This window comes from Vicia villosa, linkage group LG1, assembly GCF_029867415.1.
Source record: "Vicia villosa cultivar HV-30 ecotype Madison, WI linkage group LG1, Vvil1.0, whole genome shotgun sequence".
Lineage (NCBI taxonomy): Eukaryota > Viridiplantae > Streptophyta > Magnoliopsida > Fabales > Fabaceae > Vicia > Vicia villosa.
Window position 1 is genome coordinate 173,354,353 of NC_081180.1, and position 24,309 is coordinate 173,378,661.

General features: G+C 37.6%; 2 protein-coding genes across 2 annotated transcripts; both read right to left on the reverse strand.

Moving 5' to 3' along the window:
- Positions 1-412: 412 nt before the first annotated feature.
- LOC131659686 (uncharacterized) lies at positions 413-2,984 on the reverse strand. Its single transcript, XM_058928844.1, has 2 exons — positions 1,838-2,984; positions 413-1,165 (listed from the first exon to the last, which is right to left on the reverse strand). The coding sequence occupies exons 1-2, from the start codon at positions 2,840-2,842 to the stop codon at positions 413-415; spliced, it is 1,758 nt and encodes a 585-aa protein (XP_058784827.1). The 5' UTR covers positions 2,843-2,984.
- A 17,126-nt stretch (positions 2,985-20,110) lies between these two features.
- Positions 20,111-22,255, reverse strand: LOC131659693 (uncharacterized). Its single transcript, XM_058928849.1, has 3 exons — positions 21,690-22,255; positions 20,560-20,696; positions 20,111-20,328 (listed from the first exon to the last, which is right to left on the reverse strand). Exons 1-3 carry the CDS (start codon positions 22,253-22,255, stop codon positions 20,111-20,113), a joined length of 921 nt encoding a protein of 306 aa, XP_058784832.1.
- Between the last annotated feature and the right edge of the window lie 2,054 nt (positions 22,256-24,309).

A 24,309-nucleotide genomic window follows, 5' to 3' on the forward strand; every position in this document is an offset into this window, starting at 1 on the left:
TTGTCGGTTATTATCGCCTGTGGTACCCCGAATCGAGCGAGTATGTTCCTCTTGTAGAATCGGAGTACGTTTTGGGATGTGATTTTAGCGAGTGCTTCAGCTTCTATCCATTTTGTGAAGTAATCTACAGCGACCACCAGGTATTTGTTTTGGTAGGAGCCGACCGGGAAAGGTCCGAGGAGGTCCATTCCCCATGTAGAGAAAGGCCAAGGTGAGGAGAGAGATTTGAGCTCGTTCGGGGGTGCCAGGTGCATGTCGGCGTGACGCTGGCATTTGTCGCATTTCTTGACGTACTCTTTGGCGTCCTGCTGCATGGTCGGCCAATAATAGCCGGCTCTGAGGGCTTTCCTAGCTAGTGATCGTCCACCGAGGTGCTGGCCGTTGATTCCATCATGGAGTTCCTGGAGTACCTCTAGTGCTTGCGAGGCGTCGATGCATTTAAGGAGGCGATGGAGAAACCTCGTCGGTATAGCTTATTTTCGAGGATAGTGTATGAGCACGCTCGTCTCTTAATTGTTGAGGCTTCTTTCGCGTCGGCGGGGAGCTCGTCTTTTGTGAGGAAGTTGTACACTGGGGTCATCCAGCATTGGTCGTCCCCGATGGCGAATATCTGTGGAGCTCGCGCGTTTTCGCCTACACTTGACCTGGGCAGAATTTCTTGGATAACCGATTTGTTTCCCCCTTTCTTTCTCGTGCTCGCAAGTTTGGACAGTATGTCGGCGCGCGAATTGTGTTCTCGGGGGATATGCTCAACTTCCGCTTTGGCGAATTTTTTCATCTTATCTTTGACGAGCGTGAGATATTCGGCGAGCACGTCGTTTTTGGCTTGGTACTCGCCGCTGATATGAGATGCGACGAGTTGGGAATCAGTGTAGATCTTGACCTCTCGTGCTCCTATGTCCTCGGCGAGTCGCAGTCCCGCGAGGAGGGCTTCATACTCGGCCTGGTTGTTTGACGTGTTGAAGGAGAGGACTAAAGATACTTCTATGATAAGACCCTCGCCGTTTTCCAAGATAATGCCAGCCCCGCTGCCCGAGCTGCTTGAGGCGCCATCTACGTAGATGGTCCACTTGTCTTTAGTTGCGTAGGGTGAGTCGGTGATAGAGGTCATTTCGGCTACGAAGTCCGCCAGCGCCTGAGCTTTTAACGCCTTCCTGCTCTCATACTGTACGTCGAATTCCGAAAGCTCGAGGGACCATCTTAACATTCTGCCGGCCATGTCTGGTCGGCTGAGGAGTTGTTTGATGGGTTGATCCGTCCGAACGAAGATTGTGTGAGCGAGGAAGTAGTATCGTAGCCTCCTGGCCGCTATTACTAGGGCCATGGCGACTTTCTCGATCTGTTGGTATCGTACCTCGGGTCCCTGTAGGGCCTTGCTGGTAAAATACACAGGTTTTTGCCCGTCTACGGTTTCTCGGATCAAAGCCGCGCTGACTGCCTCGTTTGAGACGGCCAGGTAAAGGTACAGAGGCTCGTTGTCGTCGGGTCGAGAAAGGACGGGCGGCGAGGAAAGTACTTGTTTGAGGTGTGCTAGTGCTTGCTCGCACTCCTTGGACCACTCAAAGGCTGCTTCTTTGCGTAGCAGTTTAAAGAAAGGGAGGGCGTGCTGGGCGGATTTCGCGACGAAACGTGATAGCGCAGTGAGCATCCCGTTTAATACTTGGATGGATTTTTTATTGTTGGGAGTAGGGAGCTCGGAGAACGCTCGGCATTTATCCGGGTTGGCTTCTATTCCCCGTTCGGTCAGATAGAAACCGAGGAATTTTCCTGCTCGGACGCCGAATGTGCATTTCTCCGGGTTGAAGCGCATCTTGCAGGATCTGGCCCGCTCGAATACGCGCTCGAGATGGGAGGTGTGGTCGGTGTCCCCCCGAGACTTGACGATCATATCGTCCATGTATACCTCGAGGGTATCGCCGATCTCCCCTTGGAACACTTTGTTCATCATCCGTTGATACGTGGAGCCCGCGTTTTTGAGACCGAAGGGCATTACGTTGTAGTAGTAATTGCCCGACTCGGTCATGAACGCCGTGTACTGCTTGTCGCTCCTCGCCATCGGGATCTGGTTGTAACCTGAATAAGAATCCATAAAAGATAATAATTTATAGCCGGCCGAGTTGTCGACCAGTCTATCAATGTTTGGTAACGGATAGGCGTCTTTTGGACATGCCCGGTTAACATCAGTATAATCAACACACATTCTCCATTTTCCATTAGATTTCTTAACAAGTACAACGTTTGAGAGCCAAGTTGAATACTTGGCCTCGGAAATAAAATTTGCCTCTAAGAGGTCTTTTACAGCTTTCTCGGCAGCCTCCGCTTTCTCGGGAGACTGCCGACGCCTACGTTGAACTACGGCCTTTGCGGCTGGATTGATGGAGAGGTGGTGGCAGGCGACCTCAGGGTCGAGTCCGGGCATTTCCGCGGCGCTCCAAGCGAACAGATCAGCATTGGCTCGAAGACAGGCTATGAGCTGCTTCCTCGGAAGGTCTGGGATCCCCTTACCGATTTTCACTGCTTTGTCAGGGTTTTCGCCCAAGGGGACCAGCTCGAAATCTCCGTCCGGAACTGGTCGGAAGGGGTGAGGTGATTTAGATCTCGACTCTTCCCCAGTCTTTTGTTCTTCTTCTGCAAACCGGGCGTCCAGGTCGACCGAGCTGACGTTGGTTGTCTGATGCTGGTCTTCTCGAGGATGCTTGTCTTCGGCCCTTGGCTTTTTGTTGGAGCTGGTCGGCGGAGCGATCAGTTCTAATCCTTTGACGGAAGCGTCGAAGATTCTTCTGGCTGCTTCGATATCGGCGTTGATGGTGGCCACTCGTCCGGTCCTCGTGTAGAACTTCATCTTCAGGTGGACTGTGGAGGGTACGGCGGTCAGTTCGGCCAGAGTGGGGCGTCCGATGATGCAGTTGTACAGGGTTTTGCAGTCGATCACCAAGAACCTAGTTTTGACTTGCCTGGAAGCCTCCCCTTCTCCGAAAGTGACAATCAGCTCGACGTAGCCCCATGGTTTAGTGGTAGCTCCGTTGAAGCCTTGAAGGTCTGAACCCACATAGGGAGTGAGGTGCGAGTCGTCCAGCTGGAGTGTCTGGAAGAGATGGGAGTACATGATGTCGACCGAGCTGCCTTCATCGACTAGGACCCGTCGAACATCGAAGTTCGCCATTCTTGCTCGGACGAGCAGAGGAATCGTGGCGTTTGGAGCTCCGCCGGGTAGTTCTTCCAGGTAGAAGGTGATTGGTTCAGATTTCCCTCGGAACTTTCTCAGTCAGGGGCCGAGGTCTGCGTTGGCACTGAGCAGCTCATCGAACTTTCTCTTCACTGAACTGATGGTGAGAGAGCCCGGATCTCCGCCGTTGGAGACGACCATGGCGAATGGGAATCCTTCACATTTGCTGAGTGCAGCAGGTGCCCTGACCGATGGTATGAAATCTTCAGGTCGGGTTACTGACAGGGCTACCTGTAGGGGCCTGTTGTCCGGCGAATTCCCTTCGTCAGAGTTTCTGTGGTCGTCCCTTCGGGAAGGTTCCCCTTTCTGTGTGTATTTTGAAAGGCGAACTTCCTTGATCAGTGTTTCAATAGCGTCCTTGAGGTGAATGCAATCCTCGGTCATATGTCCATGGCTCCTGTGGTATTTGCAGTACTTGGACTTGTCGGTTCCTGGCCTCGCGGGGTTTGACTTCGGGGGTCTGATGTTCGACTTTTTGAAGTCAGTGTTTTGGCATTCGGCTAGGATCCTTTCCCGTGAGGCGTTCAGCGGGGTATATTCGTTGAAACGACCAGAAGGTCCCCGGCGTTCTTTGATGTCGAGAGACCTGTCGTCTTTCCTTCTCTCGTGCCCGCGCCTCGAAGTTGAGGGGTCATGGTTGGAACCGCGAGCGGCATCGTTGTCCCGTGACGCTCTCGTGGTCGCAGCCTCTGCTTCCTCATATCTGATGAAGGCCTGAGCCTTGCGAAGGAGGGCGTTCATGGAGTGGACCTCCTCAATCTTGATGGCCTTTTTGAAGTCGCTTCCGGGGAGGAGCCCTCGTTCGAGTAGGTACCTTTTCATGTAGTCCGCGGTCTGCACTTGGACAGCTTCTTTGTTGAACCTGTCGAGGTAGTCTCTCAAAGATTCGTTGGTACCTTGGATTACTGCCTCAAGGTTTGCTTCTGACTTCGGTTGCCGACGAGACGCGGTGAAGTGGCTTAGGAAAAGATCCTTCAGCTCGGTCCAGGAGTGGATGGAGTTAGGGGGCAGATTCATGTACCAATTCATCGCGCCTTTCCTTAGTGTGGTCGGAAAGATGCGGCATTTGATGGATCCACGTACCACGTGGTAGTCCATGACAGCTTCGATGCTCCTTATATGGTCATCGGGGTCGGTGGTCCCGTCATAGTGGTCCAAGGCTGGTGGTTTTTCCATCCCCCGGGGAAGACGAACACGCCGGATTTGCTCGGACAAGGGACTGCGGAAATCCTCTTCGTCGCTGGGTTCAGGGGAGTTTGAATGTCTGCCCTGCTGGGGCTTAGTGCGTGGTTTGCCCGAGATTTTGCGGTTGTCTTTTGGAGAATGCTCGCGGACTTTCTGCACGGCTTTGGAGGGGCCTTGGTGCTCCTGCTCGGGTGAGAGATCTTTGGCTTCAGTGGTTTCAGGTTTCTGATTCTTCCGCGTCTTCCGAGGTGGAGAGCGGGAATAAGACCGCTGGCGCCGGTTTCTCCTCGAGGGGGAGCGAGACCTAGATGGACTGCGCTTGCGACTTCTCCTCGGGGGAGACCGCGAAGAGGAATAGGAACGTGACCGATGGCGCCTCCGTTGGGGGGAGCGATATCGTCGCCTCCTTTCCAGGTCGTGGAAGCGGTCGCCCTGTTGGCGGATGAGGCGGTTGGTCTTCTGCAGCTCTTTGAGTAGGAGAATGGCAGTCGGATCAGCGCCCTCGGGAATGTTAATCTGTTCCTCCTCGTCCGGGCTACGGCTTCTTCGTCTGTCAGAGGTGTGGGTGAACGAGGAAGCGTGTTGCCCGTCTCGGGTATCAGTTTCATTCACCACTTGGAGCTGGTCTGGTTCAGTCTGGGGCCGGGTCTGCCCGTCTTCCCCGTTCTGAACCTGTCCTTCAGGACGGGTTTGTTCGACGTTCTGGACTTGTTGAAGGCCGTGGACATGTTGAATGTGCTGAGTCTGTTGCCTCTGTCCGGTAAAAGCACGTTCCTGCCGGCGGCGGTTTGTCAGTTCGCGGCTGGAATCTTCAATCAGTTGTTCCAGGACAAAGGGATCAGGACTGGGTGTGTTGTTATTGGCCATGACGATGGTGAAAGGTTATGCTTTGATCTTTGTTAAAGAAGGGGGAGCAAGGTTCCCACAGACGGAGCCACTGATCGTACCTGATCAGAAGAATCGTCAAGGCGTAAAGTCTGGCTTGAAGAGCAAGATGGGGGGGGTACCTGCAAGGTTCTCCGATGCTTAAGTCAGTAGCTATCAGAGAATGAGGTTTAGAGTTGAGAATAGAATACCTGACCCTCTAGTGAAAGAGGGTATTTATAGCCCCCAGCGCTGGGCCAAGGTTCCCTAATTGGGCCAAATCCAATTGGAGGCCCACGTGCTAGGGAACTGCCAGAACGTCCCATGCTAGGGCTGAGTCAGCCGGAGACTCACGTTCTGGATGCACATAGCGTAGGGTTCGGAGATGGTTGACCGAATCCTTCGCTGGGACGTGACGCGTGATCTTCGTGCGTGGATAACTCCTTGACGGTTATCTAGCACGTGGGCCCAAAAGTTTGGGCCTGCTCGGCCAAAGTCCTCGTGACGGGCAGCCCCTATCTGTTCAGTAATTGGGCCCAAGGGAAGTGGGCCTGCTCGGCTGGTAATCAAGGGTTGGGCCTGCTCGGCCCAGACCAGAACAGTATAGAAATTGATGTAAAAAGTATGTAAAAGAGTGTAGATTTTTGTGAAGTGTGCGGGGAGAGAGTACGTGAGAGTGAGGAGAGAATGAAACTGGCCTTTCTTTTTTCGGTTCTTTCTCCGTGTTCTTATAGTCTCTCATACAAGCATGGCAGGGCCGGCCCAAGGGCCAAACTGCTAAAGTTAGGGTTTTAGGCCTCAAAAGTTTGGTTTTAAAAAAGGCCTCAAAATTTTTTTATTTAGATATAAAAATATTTAATGACATTTGAATTAATATATTATTGTAGTTGAATTGTTAATATATAGGCCTCTTTTCCTATTGGTATTTAGTTCAACTCTTAACAACCACAAAATTAATATTTTGAAATACATTTTAAAGACGTCACTTTAAAATTTACTTTAGGCCTCTAAACGGGTTGGGCCGGCCCTGACTAATGGTATTGAACAAACAAAATAACTAACATTATGAGCTTTGTTCTATGTGGTAATTCCTTTCAATTTTTTATGATATTGTCTTGAGGTTGTTTTGGAAACTAAGATGATTTTGTTGGAATGTTGTTTTGAAAAGGTTTTAAAACTTTGATTTTTTTTTTTAGTTTGGAAGAAAGGAGTGTGTTGTATTTTTTTTTTATTTGGACTAATAATGTTTAGACAATAGTAATTACCAAAATAACAAATACTATAATAGCAATAGCAAATAATAATAGTAAAAAAAGGGTAAATAAGAATAAGCTCTCTTTTTTTCTTTTTTAAATGGTAAATAATGACTAAAAGGAAAAAGAATGGATTTCTAAAAATGGAATAAAATATCAATAGCACTAAAAATAATAAAAAAAAATAGACTTTCTTTTATTTTGTTTTTTTCTTATAAATTAAACATCTAATTAAATCTAATAATGAAAGGAGAAAAGTATTTAAAATAGAATAAAATTACTAATTAGTAATAATAGTAATAATTAAACGAAAATTAGAATAAAAAATATATTTGTATGATTTTTTGAATAAAAATAAGGTTATTAACAACAAAAAGGAAAAAATGTCAAAATGTAAGATTCAGATCTGCGACCTTGGACACTAGTAAGTCCTTAAATTTGCTTTCTTGTCAATTGTATTATTTAATTTATTCAAAATAAAATTGCACTATAAAACACGGGAACTGTCAAGCAAAATTTGTTTATTTAGAAAATACAGATAATTTAAAGTGACTATTACATATTTTTTGTAAGTAAAAATTACTGTTAGAATGTTAGTAAAATTGAATAAAAACTTATAAAATCAAAGTTAAAAATAATTTTAAGTGTTAGAAATAAGGCGGGCGAATTTGGGGTATGACACTATGTAGATTGTTTGTTTCACTAACTCCCACTTAAAATACATTCATTTAAATTGACATAAATACTATAATCTAAAAATTAAATTGTATTTGAAAACCAACTTACATCAATCATAGCTTCCGAACTGCTTGTGTCTCATCGTTCATTTGGCGTTCTTTTACATATAAATTATGGTATAATGACTTGGCTCCTTAGATGCATTGTTGTCTTCTATTATAGTTAAATTTCATTAACTACAATTTATTAGATAATTTGCCTTATCATCTGCACTAATGATCGTAAAAATTTCAATAATAAAAATTACGATGATAAGTGATGATGATGGAAATTTAACTATAATCGAAGATTACGATGTATCTAAGAAGTTAGACCAATAAACCATAATATATATGTAAAAGAGCATGAAATACACGATGGGACGCATGCAATCAGAAAATAATGGTTTGTTTAAGTTGGTTTTCAAGAATAGCTTAATTTTCAGATTATAGACTTCTTCATCAATTTGAAATCTTGTATTTCTTTAGTGAGGTGTATGGAAAACAAGCAATCTACATATTATATAAAAACTCTGGGTACTTTTCACAACAGTTATATATTGTAACCGTGATCAAAGGTCATTTATGATTTACATAATTTATGTTGATGATTTTCGAACCCGGTACCTATGTGTAAGTATCACAACGGTTTATAAGTATAACCGTTGTGATAAGTGGCGCGCGTCCTGCCTTTCAATAACGGTTTCCAGACCGTGATAGAAACAACGAACTTACAACCACACCCTACTTAACAACGGTATGATCCGCGTGATGGTATCCCTTTTCCAACCGTTGTGAAAGGGGTTTTCTGTAGTAGTGGGCGAGTGACATGTAAATTTCATGTAATGTGATCTCTGAATCATACCTATTTTCAACATGTCTAACAAAAGACTCTATTTGAGATCAAATTGAAGTTTCCAAATTCAATATTTGCATAAACGATACAAAAATGGTTATAACTATAATAACCTCGTAAACTTCATTTCTGCAGATAATCTTAACATAAAGTTTGCATAGGTATATCAAAACAATATTATAAAACATAAAGAAGAAGTGACTCCCACTAATCTAATTCATCCTTAGTGACAAAAATTATATCAAAGACCTTATATGTCAAGTATTTGATTAGTGAGTCTATTAGCATAAATTCCAAATGTGTGTGTGTGTGTGTGTGTGTGTGTGTGTGTGTATATATATATATATATATATATATATATATATATATATATATATATTTTCAACAATAATAACTTATAAGCTAATGGATATGTGACACGTGGCCATTAAATGATTCAAAGGTTCAGATTATAAGTTTAAAAGTATTTTTAATTTACAAAATCAATAAACCATTAGAAAGAGAGGACTCTCAATAACTCAGATCTTCTTCTTTTTGTAAAAAAACTCAGATCTTCTTCTATTTCTTCTCCACGTTCCTAAAAATCACAATCCATAAACCCAAATCGTTTTGCCTTATCGATGTTGTGAACTCATATATACTTCTTCTTGACATGTGTATCACTCTCTTGTTGCTTTATTGTTCTATGTCGCTCTATTGAATCATTGTATCACTCTGAATCTCCGCCATATCACTCCACATCATTTCTCCTAGTTGTTGTATCTTTACGACAGTGCATTAGCCGGTTATGGCAGAAGAACAAATATTAAAATAGGGGTAAATGAAAATTTTGGAAATAAGACGCATTAGGTTCTTTGAGTTTTGTAGAAGGTAGAATATGAATGAGGGTTTTGGAAGAAAAAAAGAAAAATTACGAGAAAGAGAAGATGAACGGTACAATTTTTTTTTTAAAATCTGATTTTCAATTATTAAATCGTAGCCATTGAAATTTCTTTTGCCAAATGTCACACATTTGTTTGAAAATAGGACATAAATTGGATAATAAGAACTAGAGGAGAACCAAACTCATATTGTTGAAAATCTATATGACTGTCTTACAATATAAATTGAGTGGTCTTTCAAAACTTTATATTGAATTGTAACTGAGGGACATAAATATTTACCTTCATTTTTTTCCTGTATTAGGATGTCTATTTGACATCTAAAATATCGGAGTCAAATATACTAATAATCTCCCCATTGTTAGATCTCCAATTTGTGAGCACAAGTTCTTTTGGTCTTTATAACGATCCTCATGGTTGCTCTTTTTTCTTCAACAATTCAATATTGATTTTTTCAAGTGTACACATTTTTGCATACATAAATAAAATCACATATAAAAATCTCACAATCAAAGCGTAGGAAAATACTCAAAATTTCAAATTTCCATATTTACTTTAAGACAATTATAATTAAAACCTAATAGTTACTTTCAACCTCATTGAATAAAACTTTTTTTGATATTTAAATAATACCTTGAGAATAATATCTAAATATAAAAATAATTTAATACAAAAGAGGCGTCCCTAAGATCTTTCACACTAAATTTTCATTAGAGACTTTTCGGTTTCACATAAAAAGCTTTACTTAATACAATAAAACTACACGTTATATAAGAAACATAAACTTACTCCCACTGACTTTATAATACCCATAAATTTCCCTCTATTCATCTCAAAACTGAATGAAACAACTAACTTTAGAATACTCATCATAAAACCAAATAAGACAATTAACATCATAATATTCATCTACGTGGATACACAAGAGTCACATTCTCATCAATACGATTTGAGTTAACCTACTGATGAAGAGCCAAAACAAAACAATGAATCGTTCACACAAAACGATGAAGTGGCTGAATACAGTAACGATGAAATACATGAAGTGCAATATGAAGATCTTTTGGTGGTAGTGATGTTGATGACAATGATTTAGATATCGGTGTATCGTCGCAGACTACAAATGCACAACCGATTAGTATGTATGCTCCACCGGCGCACATGCGAAATATCTGTTTAGAGGAGGCACAACATGACTCACTATTTGGTTCATACAGACCAAACTATGGTGTTGATTATTTACATGTGGGAATGGAGTTTGACAACAAGGAGGCGTGTGTTGGTGCTATACAACATTAGCATATCACCAATAATCCTTACTACTCGGTGTATAAATCTGACAACAAAAGGTACGTAATCAAGTGCAGGAATCCTGATTGCCAATTCAAATGTAGAGCTTCAATTCACAAAGAGAACTCAAAGTGGACGATTGGTAAGCTTCGTGGACCACATGTTTGCACGACGTCTTCAATGTCACAAGAGCAAAGACAACTTACATCAGAAATGATCAATCAATGCATCAGGGATCTCATTAACACTTACCCGTCACTTAAGGTAAAGGTTATAATCTCTCACATCACAGGAAAGTATGGGTATAATATATCGTATAGGAAAGCGTGGCTTGCAAAGATAAAGGACATAGAATCCATGTATGGAAATTGGGAGACGTCGTACAATGACCTTCCATAATGGTTGTTGGTAATAAAAGCATATCTTCCTGGTATGATAATAAATTTGCAAACCTTGCCTGCCTTTTCAAACGAAGGAAGCCATTTGGGTGATAGGATGATCTTCCATAGTCTATTTTGGGCGTTTCAACCATGTATCCATGATTTTTCTTATTATAAGCCTATTGTATAAGTTGACGGAACATGGTTGTATGGACGGTATAGAGGGACCTCGTTGATGGTTGTTGCTCAGGATGGGAATGGTAACATTTTTCCAATCGTATTTGCAATTGTTGGGGGTGAAACCAAGGATGCTTGGAGTTTCTTTCTTCGGAATCTGAGAAACCACGCGATACCCCAGGCCAATCTATGCATGATATCAGACAGACATCCATCGATTAAAAGTTCCTATGATAATCCTGCAAATGGATGGCAAGATCCTTCGTTTTCATATGTCTACTACATCAGGCACATCGCGCAAAACTTCATGCGTACGATCAGAGACAAGGAACTACGTAAAAAACTCGTCAACATGGGTAATAATCTACTTTTATACCTTGTACATATATCAACTAAAATTCATATGTTTAACATGTTGATTATTTTATAACAGGATATATATTGACGGAGTCGATGTATAACTACTATAGAGTTGAAATTTGATGGGCAAATAGAGATTCTTTGGAGTGGATTGAAAATATTTCCTAGGAGAAGTGGACAAGGGCATTTGCAAAGGATAATGCTGGGACAAATGACTTCTGCTAAAGGCAGACCAAAACCTTCCAATAACTTCTTTGGTACAGTCTACATATTTTTTGGATGGGAGCGTTATTTGGTAAACGCAGCCATGGCTGGACAAAGAGATTGGCATCAGGTCAAGATTTTATAGACAATTGTATCAAGGGGATGGATGAAGAAGTCAATAAAGCAAGCAATTATAGTGTAATGTAGTTCGACCAGGAGAGATTCTATTTTATGGCGGCCGAAAGAATAAACCACAATGATGGTCGACCAACTAGTGCTATCAGCGTTGATCTGAGGAAACATACTTGTGATTATGGAAAATTTCAAGTGTTTCATCTGCCTTGTTCCCATGTTATTGCAGCTTTTGCAAGTATACGCCAAGACTACACCATTCACATTCCAGGCGTGTTCAAGATTCACAATACTTTTAAAGTCTACCAAGAAAGCTTCCTTGTACTCCCACATTAGGAAAACTGGCTGCAATATAGAGGAGTTACTCTTTGTCATGATGAGACTATGCGTAGGAAGAAAAGAGGTCACCCAAATAGTACTTGGATTAGAACTGAAATGGGCGACGTGAAAATGGAAAAGAGAATGTGTCAGATCTGTCGTGAAGTAGGCCATATCCGGAGTAAATGTCCAAATGTAGCAGGTCATTCTAATAGGCCATAGTGTTTACTTTAACTGGATTTATTAATGTAATATAATGTCTTTTTAATTGAGCTTTCATTCCAATTATAAATAACAACACAGATAAAACAGAACTAAAACAACATAAAACAGAACTAAAACAACATTCCAAGACAACGAAATAAAGACAGCCACAAATAAAACTACGACACAGGAAACAAATAAAACATAACTAAGAGATTACAACCATCAACACAATATCATCTTGTCCTAGCATCATCATAAGGACACAAGCATCATTTTTCACGGGTCTCCAGGAAAGCGTTACTCCATTTGGACCTGACACCGTGACTTGGCTGTCAATTCTCCTTATCTTTTCACTGTCGAGAATGTTTTCGTCTAGCCAGTGGATCAAGTGCCTCTAGAGATTCTCAAATGTTTGTGTGTTCTAGAGTTTGATAATCAACAGAGGCTTTATTGCTGAAAAAATAGTGTTGCATCTCTCTTGATAAATGGGAACGCTGGAAAGGTGTCTGAAGACATCTTCAAGAGTTAAAATAAGACTTTGATTGTAACTGATGTGAGTACCAATAGGCAAATAAAGCTTATTTATAGGAAACAAATAGTTAATAAAATATATGCGCTCGGCCATCTATTGGCCGACCTATGCCTTTTTCGCATATTCGTTTCAACGGATCGGCCAATGATGCACCGACCATATTATAGTAGTATTAAATAATTTAGTTTAAAAAATTCTTGTTAATTAATTTATTATAAAACAATAATTCAATTAAATTTTAAAATATTTTTTATAAAAAATTTATTAAAATAATATTTAAATATTATATTAAATTCAAATAATAGTTTAAATAATTAATTAATAATATTAATAAAAAGCATCATTTAATTATTAAAAAAATCGAAGAAAAAAAGGCCTAGTTCAGGGTCAGCCAACCCCTGGCCGAATCCCAACTGGCAGAAAAAATCGTGACATGATTGTCCATGCATTGGAAGAACCCAAAGTAAAAAAGATTGCATTTTAGTTTTTTTTTTCTTTAATATGTGGCAATGTGGTATTTTGTTTTGGTTTGTGGCATTCCTGTAAAAAAACCTAAAAAGGTTAGAAAAAATATTGAAAAAAGTTTGTACTTGGTGTGTGAAAAGTATACTGTGTACGTGAATTTACAGTGTAAACATGAAAGTGATGTAAGGATGGTATTGTTTTGTGAGGATTTATGTACGTGAATATTTTAGAGAATGAGCAGTAGTGAGAGAATGGTGAATTGTTAGTTGGTTCATGTGAATGGCCTAATGTGCCTATTTATATTAATAAAAGTAGGTTTATAAAAATGGAAAAAATTATTATGAAAAATCAACATGATCAAAAATCATTAAAAGTATTGAAAAAAAATGATTTGCTTTGATTCTTGCTAGAACTAGAAAAAATCAAATCAAAAAATTCAATGATATTGATTTGGACAAAGACAAAAATTAAAAACTACCATTAATATTTTTATATGATTTTTTGAGTTATTTTTGTGCATAAAATGAAGGAAAACTAAAAATTAATTATATATTTAAAAATGGCTTAAAATAAGAAACAAAAATTAAAATTAAAATAATAAAGATGTAATTTTGTGTTTTATAAAATGGTAATAAGGTTAGTAACAAATGAAAGAAAAAATGTTTAAAAATAAAGGAAGATTTGAAAGTGTGACCTTATGCTTGGAAGCCTTATCTCCTTATCAATTGTACTGTCTCATTTATTCGAAATAAAAAGGCACTTGAAAGCATATGAAGGTCCAATAAATATTTGTTATTTAAAAATACAAATAATTCAAAGTAAACTATTATATATTTTTAAATAAGAAAAATAAAAAATGTTAGTACAAATAAACCAAAAATTTTATAAAGCCCAAGTTTAAAATAATTCGACTGTTAGAAATAAGACGAGCAAATTTGGGGTATGACACATTTCGCAAATAAGATGGATAAGCTGAAGATGCTTTATGATCTTTGTGATGCTCATGGCATCAAATTTTGTTCTTCTGACCGGGCTATGACACCCTCTCCTCAGATTACTTCCCTTGCTCCATAAAGTTTGTATATTAGTTATAGTATTACTCAAACATTTGCACCATACAATTTATTAGATAACATTATGTTGCTTTCATTATTGCGGGGATTAACATTACTTAATATTTGACAAATAACATAACTTAACACATAACGATTAACATAACTTAACACAGACGATTACATAACTTAACAAAACAATAATAAACAACAAAACCTAGATGTTAGTAGATGATTTTAGATATTTAAACATCTTGATTTTATCATCGACAAACCTAGAAATTGTCGCATCAACTTCGATCGGTCCCTTTGTTTGTCTACAGTGATATGTTGTCCATATAACCATCAAATCTTCAACTCAATGTTGTTGTATTTTACCTTTCCTTTAGTACCAATCCATGGAGCACAAAACTCAACCTTTCCCACCTTTAAACTCTCGTTGTGGGGTAGCAAATTATCTATTAGGATCTCATAACAGCTAGATTGGTGGTGTCCTCGGGTAGCTGAAAATCAATAGCAAGTTTGACATCGTTGAAGGACACAACTCCCATAATCAAATATTTAGACATTCTAAATTTTTTAACAATACATGATCCATATTTATAAAATTTTGGATTCATTATGAACCACACACAAGTGTCAATGCAATCACAACCGTATAAAATTATCGGCAAAATCTCAACTATTGAATATTACACTATCGGATTTTTTGAAGTTCTTCTAAAAGTCACGTAAATATATAAGCTTTTCAAAATGGATGACTTTACACTACCGTATTTTTCAACATTTTGCATAAAATCTGGTACACAATGGTATTTTTTAAAAAATTGGTAAGTTTTTTTCACCCACTAGTTTTTTAAAAAAATTAGTATAAATGTATATTTGATTTAGAAGTGTGGAAATAGTTTGTGACACACATATTTGATTTAGATATAAAATATATTAGATTTGACTTAGGTCTAAAATTGACTAGATTTAATTTAATTCCAAAATAGATATTTTGGGCTTTTATAGTTTTAGGCATTGGCTTAGAGAGCAAGTTAACCAAAATCTATAAATAGAGGGGGTAACCCCTATTTTTTATAATCAAGTCAATTGAGTTGTATTCATAAAATTTGCAGTTACAAGTGAATAATAAAGTTTTCCACAATTTATGGGCAGAGAGAAACTCTGCAGAAAATCATTGTCTTTCTTTCTTTCTTTTATATTGTTCATCGTTATTGTGTGGTGATATCAATCTTGTTTATCAAGATTGGTAGAAATTAATCATAGATTTTGGTGGATTTCCAACATCTGGTATCAGGAGCTTCAGTTTATCGATCAAGGGAAGAAGAAGAAATCACGATGGAGGTGAATCACGACAATGGAAATTATCCAACAAGTCTCCCAATTCTGAAAGTAGATAATTATGAGAATTGGTGCAAACAGATGAAGGTTCTATTCAGGTGTTAAGGTCTTTGGGATCTTGTAAAGGATGGAGTAGAAGAGCTTGGAAAATACGCTTCAAAAGAAGAAAAGGAAGAACATGAAGAATTGGAGAAGAAGAGTTATAAAGCACTCTTTATTATTCATCAATGTCTGAGTCTAGACAACTTCGAAAAGTTTAGTAATTCCGAATCTGCAAAAGAGCTTGGGAGATTATTGGAAAATCTTTTGGAGGCGCTAAGAAGGTGAAAGAGACGAGGTTACAAACTCACAAAAGAACGAATGAATTTATTCAGATGGAAGATAGCGAAAGCATAATTGATTTCTTCACTAAGGTTACGAAACTAGTGAATCAAATCAAGATATATGGAGAAACGTTAACAACAAGAGTTGTTGTTTCGAAGAGGTCTTTGGCCCCTAAGTTCGACCATGTGATGGTAGCCATGGAAGAATCAAATGATTTGTTGAAGTTGACAAAAGAAGAGCTACAGGAAAGTCAAAGAATGATGTGGCTTTGTAGGCTCAGTTAGCAAACAAAAAGAAAGACAAAGGAAGTTGGAATGGAAATATAGGTAGAGGTGGCTACAACAATTCGACTAGTCGAAGTCAGGAAGAATGAAGTTGGTGGAATCAGAGAAAACCCTCATACCAAAGCAATCAAAGAGGTGGTGTTGCGGGTACAGGAAGAGGTGATGGTCGAAATCCCGAAAAGAGTCACATTCGGTGTTTCAATTGTCAGAAGTATGTTCACTATTCTACAAAGTGTCCAGAAAAGAATAAGAACAAAGAAAGTGATGCAAAGTTTTCAAAATAAGAAGAGTAAGAGATGTTGCTGATGGTTACAACAAAAGATGAAGATAAATTCAAGGATCAATGGTACTTGGATTCAGGATGCTCATCACACATGTCTGAAAGGAAAGATTGGTTTGTCAACATAAAGCCCTCAATGAAGAACATGGTGAAATTCGCAAATGACAATACTCTAGCAGGTGAAGGTATTGGAGACTTTCTAATTATGAGGAAAGATGGAAAAAGGTAAGTGATTTACAATGTGTTGTACATACCATGCATGAAGAGCAACTTGCTCAGCATTGGGCAGTTGGTCGAAAAGAACTACAAGGTGTCGATCGAAGACAAGATGATGAGAGTTGTCGATGCAAGTGGGAGGTTAATCTTGAAGGCCCCTATGTCTCAGAATAGAACCTTCAAGATTGAACTCAATGTGATAGACATGGTCGGTTCCTACTTTTTAGAGGCCCAGGGCAAACAAAAAAATGGGCCCCTAACAAAAGTTGACTTTTTACTCGCCTCAAGAAGAATTTCGGAGACAAAATCAAAAATATGAAATCTGGGTTGTTTCTAACAACAAAAAGATTTTCAACGCAGATAAGAAGTCATCTGCAAATCATTAAAGAATTCAAAATCGTAATATAATTAACTGAATTAAGAATGAGAATATTTTAAAGGCCTTAATTGCTCCAATTTCTAGGCACCATCCACCATCTCAAATAAATGAAAATGGTGTTTTCTCTTGCTTTAATTACGGAAAACCAATTCATATGGTTAGAAAATGTAGGAGTAGGCCTAAACCATCTCCTGGCACAAGTTTATCTAACTGGTGAGAAATTTATTTCTATGATCAAAAAATAAAAAAAGTAAAGCACAAATAATAATGAATTTGATTTCATCATAAAAGTTTGATAATAAATGAGTTAATTGCATGATAAATTTTATTATAATATATAAATAGTCTCTAAAATTTATACTAAAATAAATTAAGACAAAATTATAAGGGTTAGAATAAGTAACTATGGAAAATAAAATTTGATTTAAAATGTCATTGTAAGTTTTAGTTGAATATATATAAATTATTTTATAATTAATATGTGAGAAAAACTAGTTGTTACAATAATTATATGAGGAATTCATTGAACTGCTGCTATACTTATATTCTCTCTAAATGAATTTTTCTGTAAAAAAAACGATAGTAAAACATTTGAAAGTCAATAAGACTCGGACTGGTGACATCTATAGCTCGCAAAGCAAGTTCTAATCCGCTAGGCTACAAGCACAAGTTAGTAACTAATTTCGCTAAAACTTTTTATTATATTCTTTCTGTATCATAATTTTTTAATCATAATTTCTAAATTCGAGGCCCCTGTTTTTTCAAGGCCCTAGGTTGTGGGCCTGCTTGCCCAGGCCCAAGGCTGGCCCTGGTGATGGAGCACGAGTGTCTTACAACTACAACTAGCAGAGATAAATGGATATAACACTATCGGCTAGGCCATATCAACTTCAATGACATTAAGGAGTTGAAAAGAAGGAATATGGTTTCAGGGTTACCAAAGATCGACATTCCAAGAGAAGTGTGTGGGGAATGTGTGCAGGCGAAGCAGCAAAAGAACAGCTTCAGCAAGGATGCAGGAAGCAAGTTGAAGAAAATTCTTGAAGTCATATACTCCGATGTATGTGGTCCAATCCAGGTGGATTCGAATGGAAGTAAAAAATACTTTGTTGCATTCATAGATGATTTTAGTCTAAAACTGTGGACTTACCTGATCAAGAAGAAAAGTTAAGTGATCAAGGTATTTGTCAAGTTTAAATCTATGGTTGAAATACAAAGTGAGTGAAAGCTCAAGGTTCAGAGAAATGATGGTGGTGGAGAATATATGTTGAAAGACTTCGACATATTATGTGAGAAAGAAGGGATTGTGCATGAGGTGGCGCCACCCTACACTCCACAGTAGAATGGAACTGCATAAAGGAAGAAGCGAACCATCATGAATATGGTGACAAGTATGTTGAAAGGCAAGCATTTACCTAAATAATTTTAGGGTGAAGTTATGTCGATTGCGACATACATTTTGAATAGATGTCCAACGAAGAAGCTAGAAGGAATTACTCCAGAAGAATGTTGGTCTAGTGTAAAGCCTGACTTGAGTCATATGGAGGTATTTGGATCTATAGCACATAGACATGTGCCAGATCAGTTGAATAGAAAACTTGATGACAAATCGAGTCAAATGATCCTAATAGGATATCATTCTACTGGAGGTTACAAGTTGTTTGACCCAGTGAACAAGCAAGTAGTGATCAGAAGAGACGTGATAATAGATGAGCTTGAAGAATGGGATTGGAATGAAAATGTCAAGAAGAATTCAGTGAGAATCTTTTGTGATGAACCAGCCACTGAAGTCGAAAGAGAAGAAGTTCGACAAGAAGAAGTCAGAGGTGATGCAGGCCCAAGAAGACCTCAGAGAACAAGACACATGCCTGGAAGGTTGCAAGATTGTGTGATTACATCAGATGATGTGGTTCATAATGAAGGTGAGCTGGTACATTATGCTTTCTATGCAGATGTCGAATCAATCAATGCAGCTGAAGCATTGAAGGATTTGAAGTGGGTGAAAGCAATGAACGAAGAAGTAAAATCCATCGAAGACAATAATACTTGGTCACTTTTCGAATTGCCTCAAGGCAAAAAGGAAATTGATGTCAAGTGGGTATACAAAGTGAAGATGAATCCCAAAGGGGAAATAACTCGACACAAAGCAAGACTCGTGGAAAAAGGATTTCTCCAGAAGGAAGGAATAGATTTCGATAAAGTTTGTGCACCTGTTGCTAGAATCGAAATAATCAGGTTGGTTGTTGGTCTAGCAGAAATAAACAATTGGCACATATGTCAGATGGATGTGAAGTGTGCATTCCTAAATGGACCCTTAGACGAAGAAGTCTATGTTGCACAACCAGTTGGATTTGTGAAACATCGCGAAGAGAGAAAGGTGTATAGGCTGCATATAGCCCTGTATAGACTGAAGCATGCTCCAAGAGCTTGAAATAAGAAGATCGATAGTTTCCTAAGGGAGAAGGAGTTTATGAAGTTCAAGTCGAAGTGTTCAGAAGACTAAGAGCTATGATGAACATAGATAGCTTAGATACAATGAATTAGGTGATGTGTTAAATTGTAATTCCGTGTGTCGTAAAGATTTGATTTGATTTAGAAGTGTGAAAATAGTTTGCTACACACAGATTTGATTTAGATCTAAAATATATTAGATTTTATTTAGGTCTTTAATAGATTAGATTTGATTTAGTTTCAAAATAGGTATTTTGGGCTTTTATATTTTTGGGCATTGGCTTAGAGAGAAAGGTAACCTAAATCTATAAGAGCATCTCCAATGGTGCAACTCATTTTTGGGTTTTTTGTGGGACCCATTAAGCCACATCATCTTAAAGCAACTCACTTAATTTTTACTCCAATGGTGCAATTCTAAAGAACCCATATTGGGTCCCACAATTTTACTATATATATTATTTTATTCATATTAAATTTTATTTTATTTAAAATAATTATTTAAATTATTTAAATTTAAATTAATATAAAATAAATAAATGACATATAATTAAAATGATAATTAAAATTAATCTCAAATAAATGATAATTAAATTAATATATAATAAATAAACAACATATAATTAAAATGATAATTAAACATAAAATTTAAAATGATAAATAAAATTAATCTCAAATACATGACATATAATTAAAAACAATAAAAATAAATAACATAATAGAATTACTCAAATTTAATTTACATCATCCTCATGTCCAAAACGTTCCCAAATATGCTTGATTAGATCTCCTTGAAGTTTGCGATGAACTTGTTTTTCACGAAGAGTTGCTCTTCTTTGTAGTCTTGTTGCAAGATTCGGATGAGGACCGTTAAATGTTTCCGTTGTAGAGTAGGTGTCGTCTACATTATCATAAGAGTAATCAAAATCACCTCCATATGTGTGTCGTTCGCCTTCAACAATCATATTGTGCAATATGATGCAAGCATATATGGTATGCTTGAGGGTTTCCATATGCCAGACACGCGCTGGGCCACGTATAATTGCAAATCGAGATTGGAGCACTTCAAATGCCCGTTCCACATCCTTTCTAGCTGATTCTTGATGTTGAGCAAATAGTTTTCTCTTTTCTCCCTACGACATTGAAATGGTCTTGACAAATGTAGCCCACTCAGGATATATACCATCTGCTAAATAATACCCCATGTTATATGGAGTCCCATTGATTGTATATTGCACAGTAGCAGCACGTCCTTCCAAAATATCGTTAAACACATTGGATTGGTTTGGCACATTAATGCCATTATTTGAACCTGTAATACTAAAAAATGCATGCCAAACCCATAAGTCTTGTGATGCCACTGCTTCAAGCATAATCGTAGGTTTACCATGATCACCTCGACAAAATTGTCCTTTCCATGCAATAGGATAATTCTTCCATTCTCAATGCATACAATCAATGGAACCTAGCATGCCTGGAAATCCACGTGACTCCACCATTTGTAAAAGATGTTCAACATCATTGTTATTAGGCCTTCTTAAATACTCGGCCCCAAATACCTCATCCACGTCCCTTACAAATCTCTCTAAGCACTCAATTGCAGTGCTTTCACCAATTCAAACATATCCGTCTATAATGTCAGCAGAAGTGCACTTTTGCAATGGTGAAAGACCCATTTTACTAGTTGCCTCGACCCTCATTTGAAAATATCCATCATGATTTCCAAGGACTTCTACAATTCGAAGAAACAAATGCCTATGCATTCTGAACCTTCTACGGAATTGGGCATTCGTGTATACTGGATTTTCTGAGTAGTCGTTGAATAATCATATATGCCCTTCTTCACGATTCCGATCTATCACTGATCTTCTTTTTCGCCTTGATGAACTTCTAGATTGACGTTCCTTCTCGAGCATTGACAACAATAGTTCTTCATCTGTGTTGTCCATAAGTTCTTCTTCAATCACCTCCCAAAAAAGTTTGTTGAGGTTGTTTGAATTGTTTGAATCCATTGAAGTGAGAGAAGGGTGATAGAAAAATGATAGAAGAGTGAGAGAATGATGAGAGAAGTGTGATAGAAAAATGATAGAAGAGTGAGAAAAGAATGAAAGTATATATAAGGCTAGTTTGAATAACGGCTAGTTTGAATAAGGCTAGTTTGAATAACGGCTAGTTTGAATAACGGCTAGTTTGAATAATATTTAAATAAAAATAATACTATAACATTGCATCTTATTACAATAGACGTTGATACATAACAAGTACTACATAATATTTAAATATAATAAATACTAGAACATTGCATATTATTACCATCCGTATTTTTGCTTTAGGTTATTACAACGTTTTTCATGAAATTCACGTTGACTATCATTCATCTTAGAAGTGTCTGACATTATGAATTGCATTGCTTCAAACTCCATCTTTTCCTTGACTAATTTGTTTTCTTCCTCCTTAAGTCGTGCTAGATTTTCCATTACTTCCATTCTCTTATTCCTTGTATCGAAAATAACACTAGAAGGAGGTTCATTTGCATTTTCCTTTGCCTTACCTTTTCGTTTTGCCGCCTTTTGTCCCATTGGACGCTCCATTGGAGATGATGAGTTTAACTCATAACTTGAAGGTGTCTCTGAGTTTGGCGATGCCGTGTATGAACCACTAGCAGAATTCTTTGTTCTCTTTGAAGAATTTTTGGTGAATACTCCCATCCATTTAGGTTCATCTTTTAAAAGCCGCCATGCATACTCAAGATTGAATGGTGCACCTTCATCTTGTTCATAAAAAGCATGCGCATTGATTAAGATATCTTTCTCTGATGCCTCACTTTTTTCCATGAACAGCTTGTTTGTAACACCCAACAAATTTTTTAACACAACCATTTATTCGATATCATCGAAATTTTAATTGGCCTTGTAGCTTTTCTCGTGACTGCCCACGATATTGGTTATAACTATCAGTGATTCTTAACCAAAAGCTATCGAATTTTTGATCAACTCTCATAGTTGGATCCTTTGAAACATTGAGCCATGATTGCATAAGAAGTGTATTCTCTTCTCTTGTGAGTACCTCTCGAGGTTTTTTTTTAACAGAACGCCTTTGTTCTTTTTCAATTGTAGTATTTTCAATACCAACTTGAGTTGAAAATTTTGAAACTTGACGTTCAGACATTAACCCATTTATCAGTGGTCTGAAATACATATTTGAGTTGTTTGGTGACGGAAAAAATACGGTAGAGTTTGGTGGCGGTGAGGGAAATTGAGAATTTTGAGGATTAGAATTTTGTTGATTTTGCATGAGATGGAACATAGATTGTTGAAAATTATATTGATTAGGGTCCATTTGACCTTAACAATAATAATTTGAACTAAAAAGATAAAAAATTTGATAAAATATATGATCAATTGAAGGCTAATAAGATGAAATTGTGAGAGAAAAATTTAAATTATTACGAGTAAGGAATAAATTTGTGAGATAAATTTTGAGTAACATTTGCATCTATTTATAACCAAATAAATTATCAAAATTATAAAAAATAAAAAATAAAAAAAAAGAGTCGTTTCTTTGTAACGTTCAGCAACAGTTTCAAAATTTATTATTATTTTATTAAAAGTACTGTTGCTTGGCACTTGCATGTTCCGCTTGCGTGTTAGAATTGAATTTTCAACTTTTGAACCACCTGGCGTACGGCACCCAACAAAAAGACCATTGGAGATGGTCTAAATAGAGGGAGCCCTATTTTTTGTAATCAAGTCAATTGAGTTGTATTCACAGAATATGCAGTTGCAAGTGAATAATAAAGTTTTCCACAGTTTGTGGGCAGAGAGAAACTCTCCAGAAAATCATTATCTTTCTTTCTTTTACATTGTTCATCGTTATTGTGTGGTGATATCAATCTTGTTCATCAAGATTGATAGAAATTCATTATAGATTTTTGTGGATTTCCAACCTTTCTCACTTGTACTATCGAATTTTTTGTGCACTCTTTTTTTAATAAAAATTTGACAATGATAATTTAAATATGGGAAAAGCTAACGTGTGCCCCAAAGGCACACGTTAATGACATATTTAAAAAAAATATTTTCTTAAAATACATGCATTCAATGTATTGAAACTTTAAATATAACTTTATATTATGATAAATTGTGGGGTGCTAAATTTAAGCATGGGGTGACAGATAAAATATCTCTAGTGTTTCCCATGTTGCACTAGTGTTTCACATGTTGTTACCCAACTAGAAAGAAAACGTAACTAGCAGAACAGTACACTACTACCAGGAATATAAAATATACAACAAATATCAAAATTGTGAAACCTCAATTATAGTGTATTACTGCGATTTCTGATATAAATTTATTAGTATAATACATTTACAAACTAAATCGTTTATCTAGAAACAGATTCAATAACAAGCCTTTTATAGCTGCATGTATAAAATATAAATGTTCAAATAATATCATCAAGACATGTTTGTCAAGAGAGAATTCTAAAAATATAAGAGCATTGAAAATTCAATAAATTCTAGTTTAACCATTTGGGGGAAAAAATAGTCAAAATTTGTAGTACTGAAGGTGTAAGCATATCTTATGCTGTTCCATACTATTTTTGTAGTCACTTCTGTTCTATATGCTTATGCAATGAGAAATGACACAGTAAAAGGGAAGAAAATTTGATCTATAAGGAAAAAGTTCAAGAGTGAAAAGTGTACAAAGATCATATATTGTTGTCATTTTTAATGTGTCAGAACAGTTTAACTTTAATATACTGTAAGAGCAAGCAAATTCATTGGTACTTTTTACCCTGGTGTTCAATTGTTTTATAACGGTCAAATAGTCTTCAATGAAATAAATGAGTCTATACATGAAAATAGTATTCAGCTTCTTCAAGAAACAGTCAAAGTACTCTTTTTGATGACTTTGATTTCTTAAATGGAGTT

What these genes read in the sequence shown, in the direction of transcription:
- LOC131659686 (XM_058928844.1), bottom strand. Translation starts at nt 2,842, where the DNA reads ATGAAGTTCTACACGAGGACCGGACGAGTGGCCACCATCAACGCCGAT. An exon ending in ACACCTCCCATCTCGAGCGC is followed by an intron (nt 1,166 to 1,837) that starts GTATTCGAGCGG and finishes TTCGACGTACAG; the next exon opens with TATGAGAGCAGGAAGGCGTT.
- LOC131659693 (XM_058928849.1), bottom strand. Translation starts at nt 22,255, where the DNA reads ATGGTTGTGTTAAAAAATTTGTTGGGTGTTACAAACAAGCTGTTCATG. An exon ending in CTAAAGCAAAAATACGGATG is followed by an intron (nt 20,697 to 21,689) that starts GTAATAATATGC and finishes TGCATTTTTTAG; the next exon opens with TATTACAGGTTCAAATAATG. An exon ending in GGGGTATTATTTAGCAGATG is followed by an intron (nt 20,329 to 20,559) that starts GTATATATCCTG and finishes TGATTGTTGAAG; the next exon opens with GCGAACGACACACATATGGA.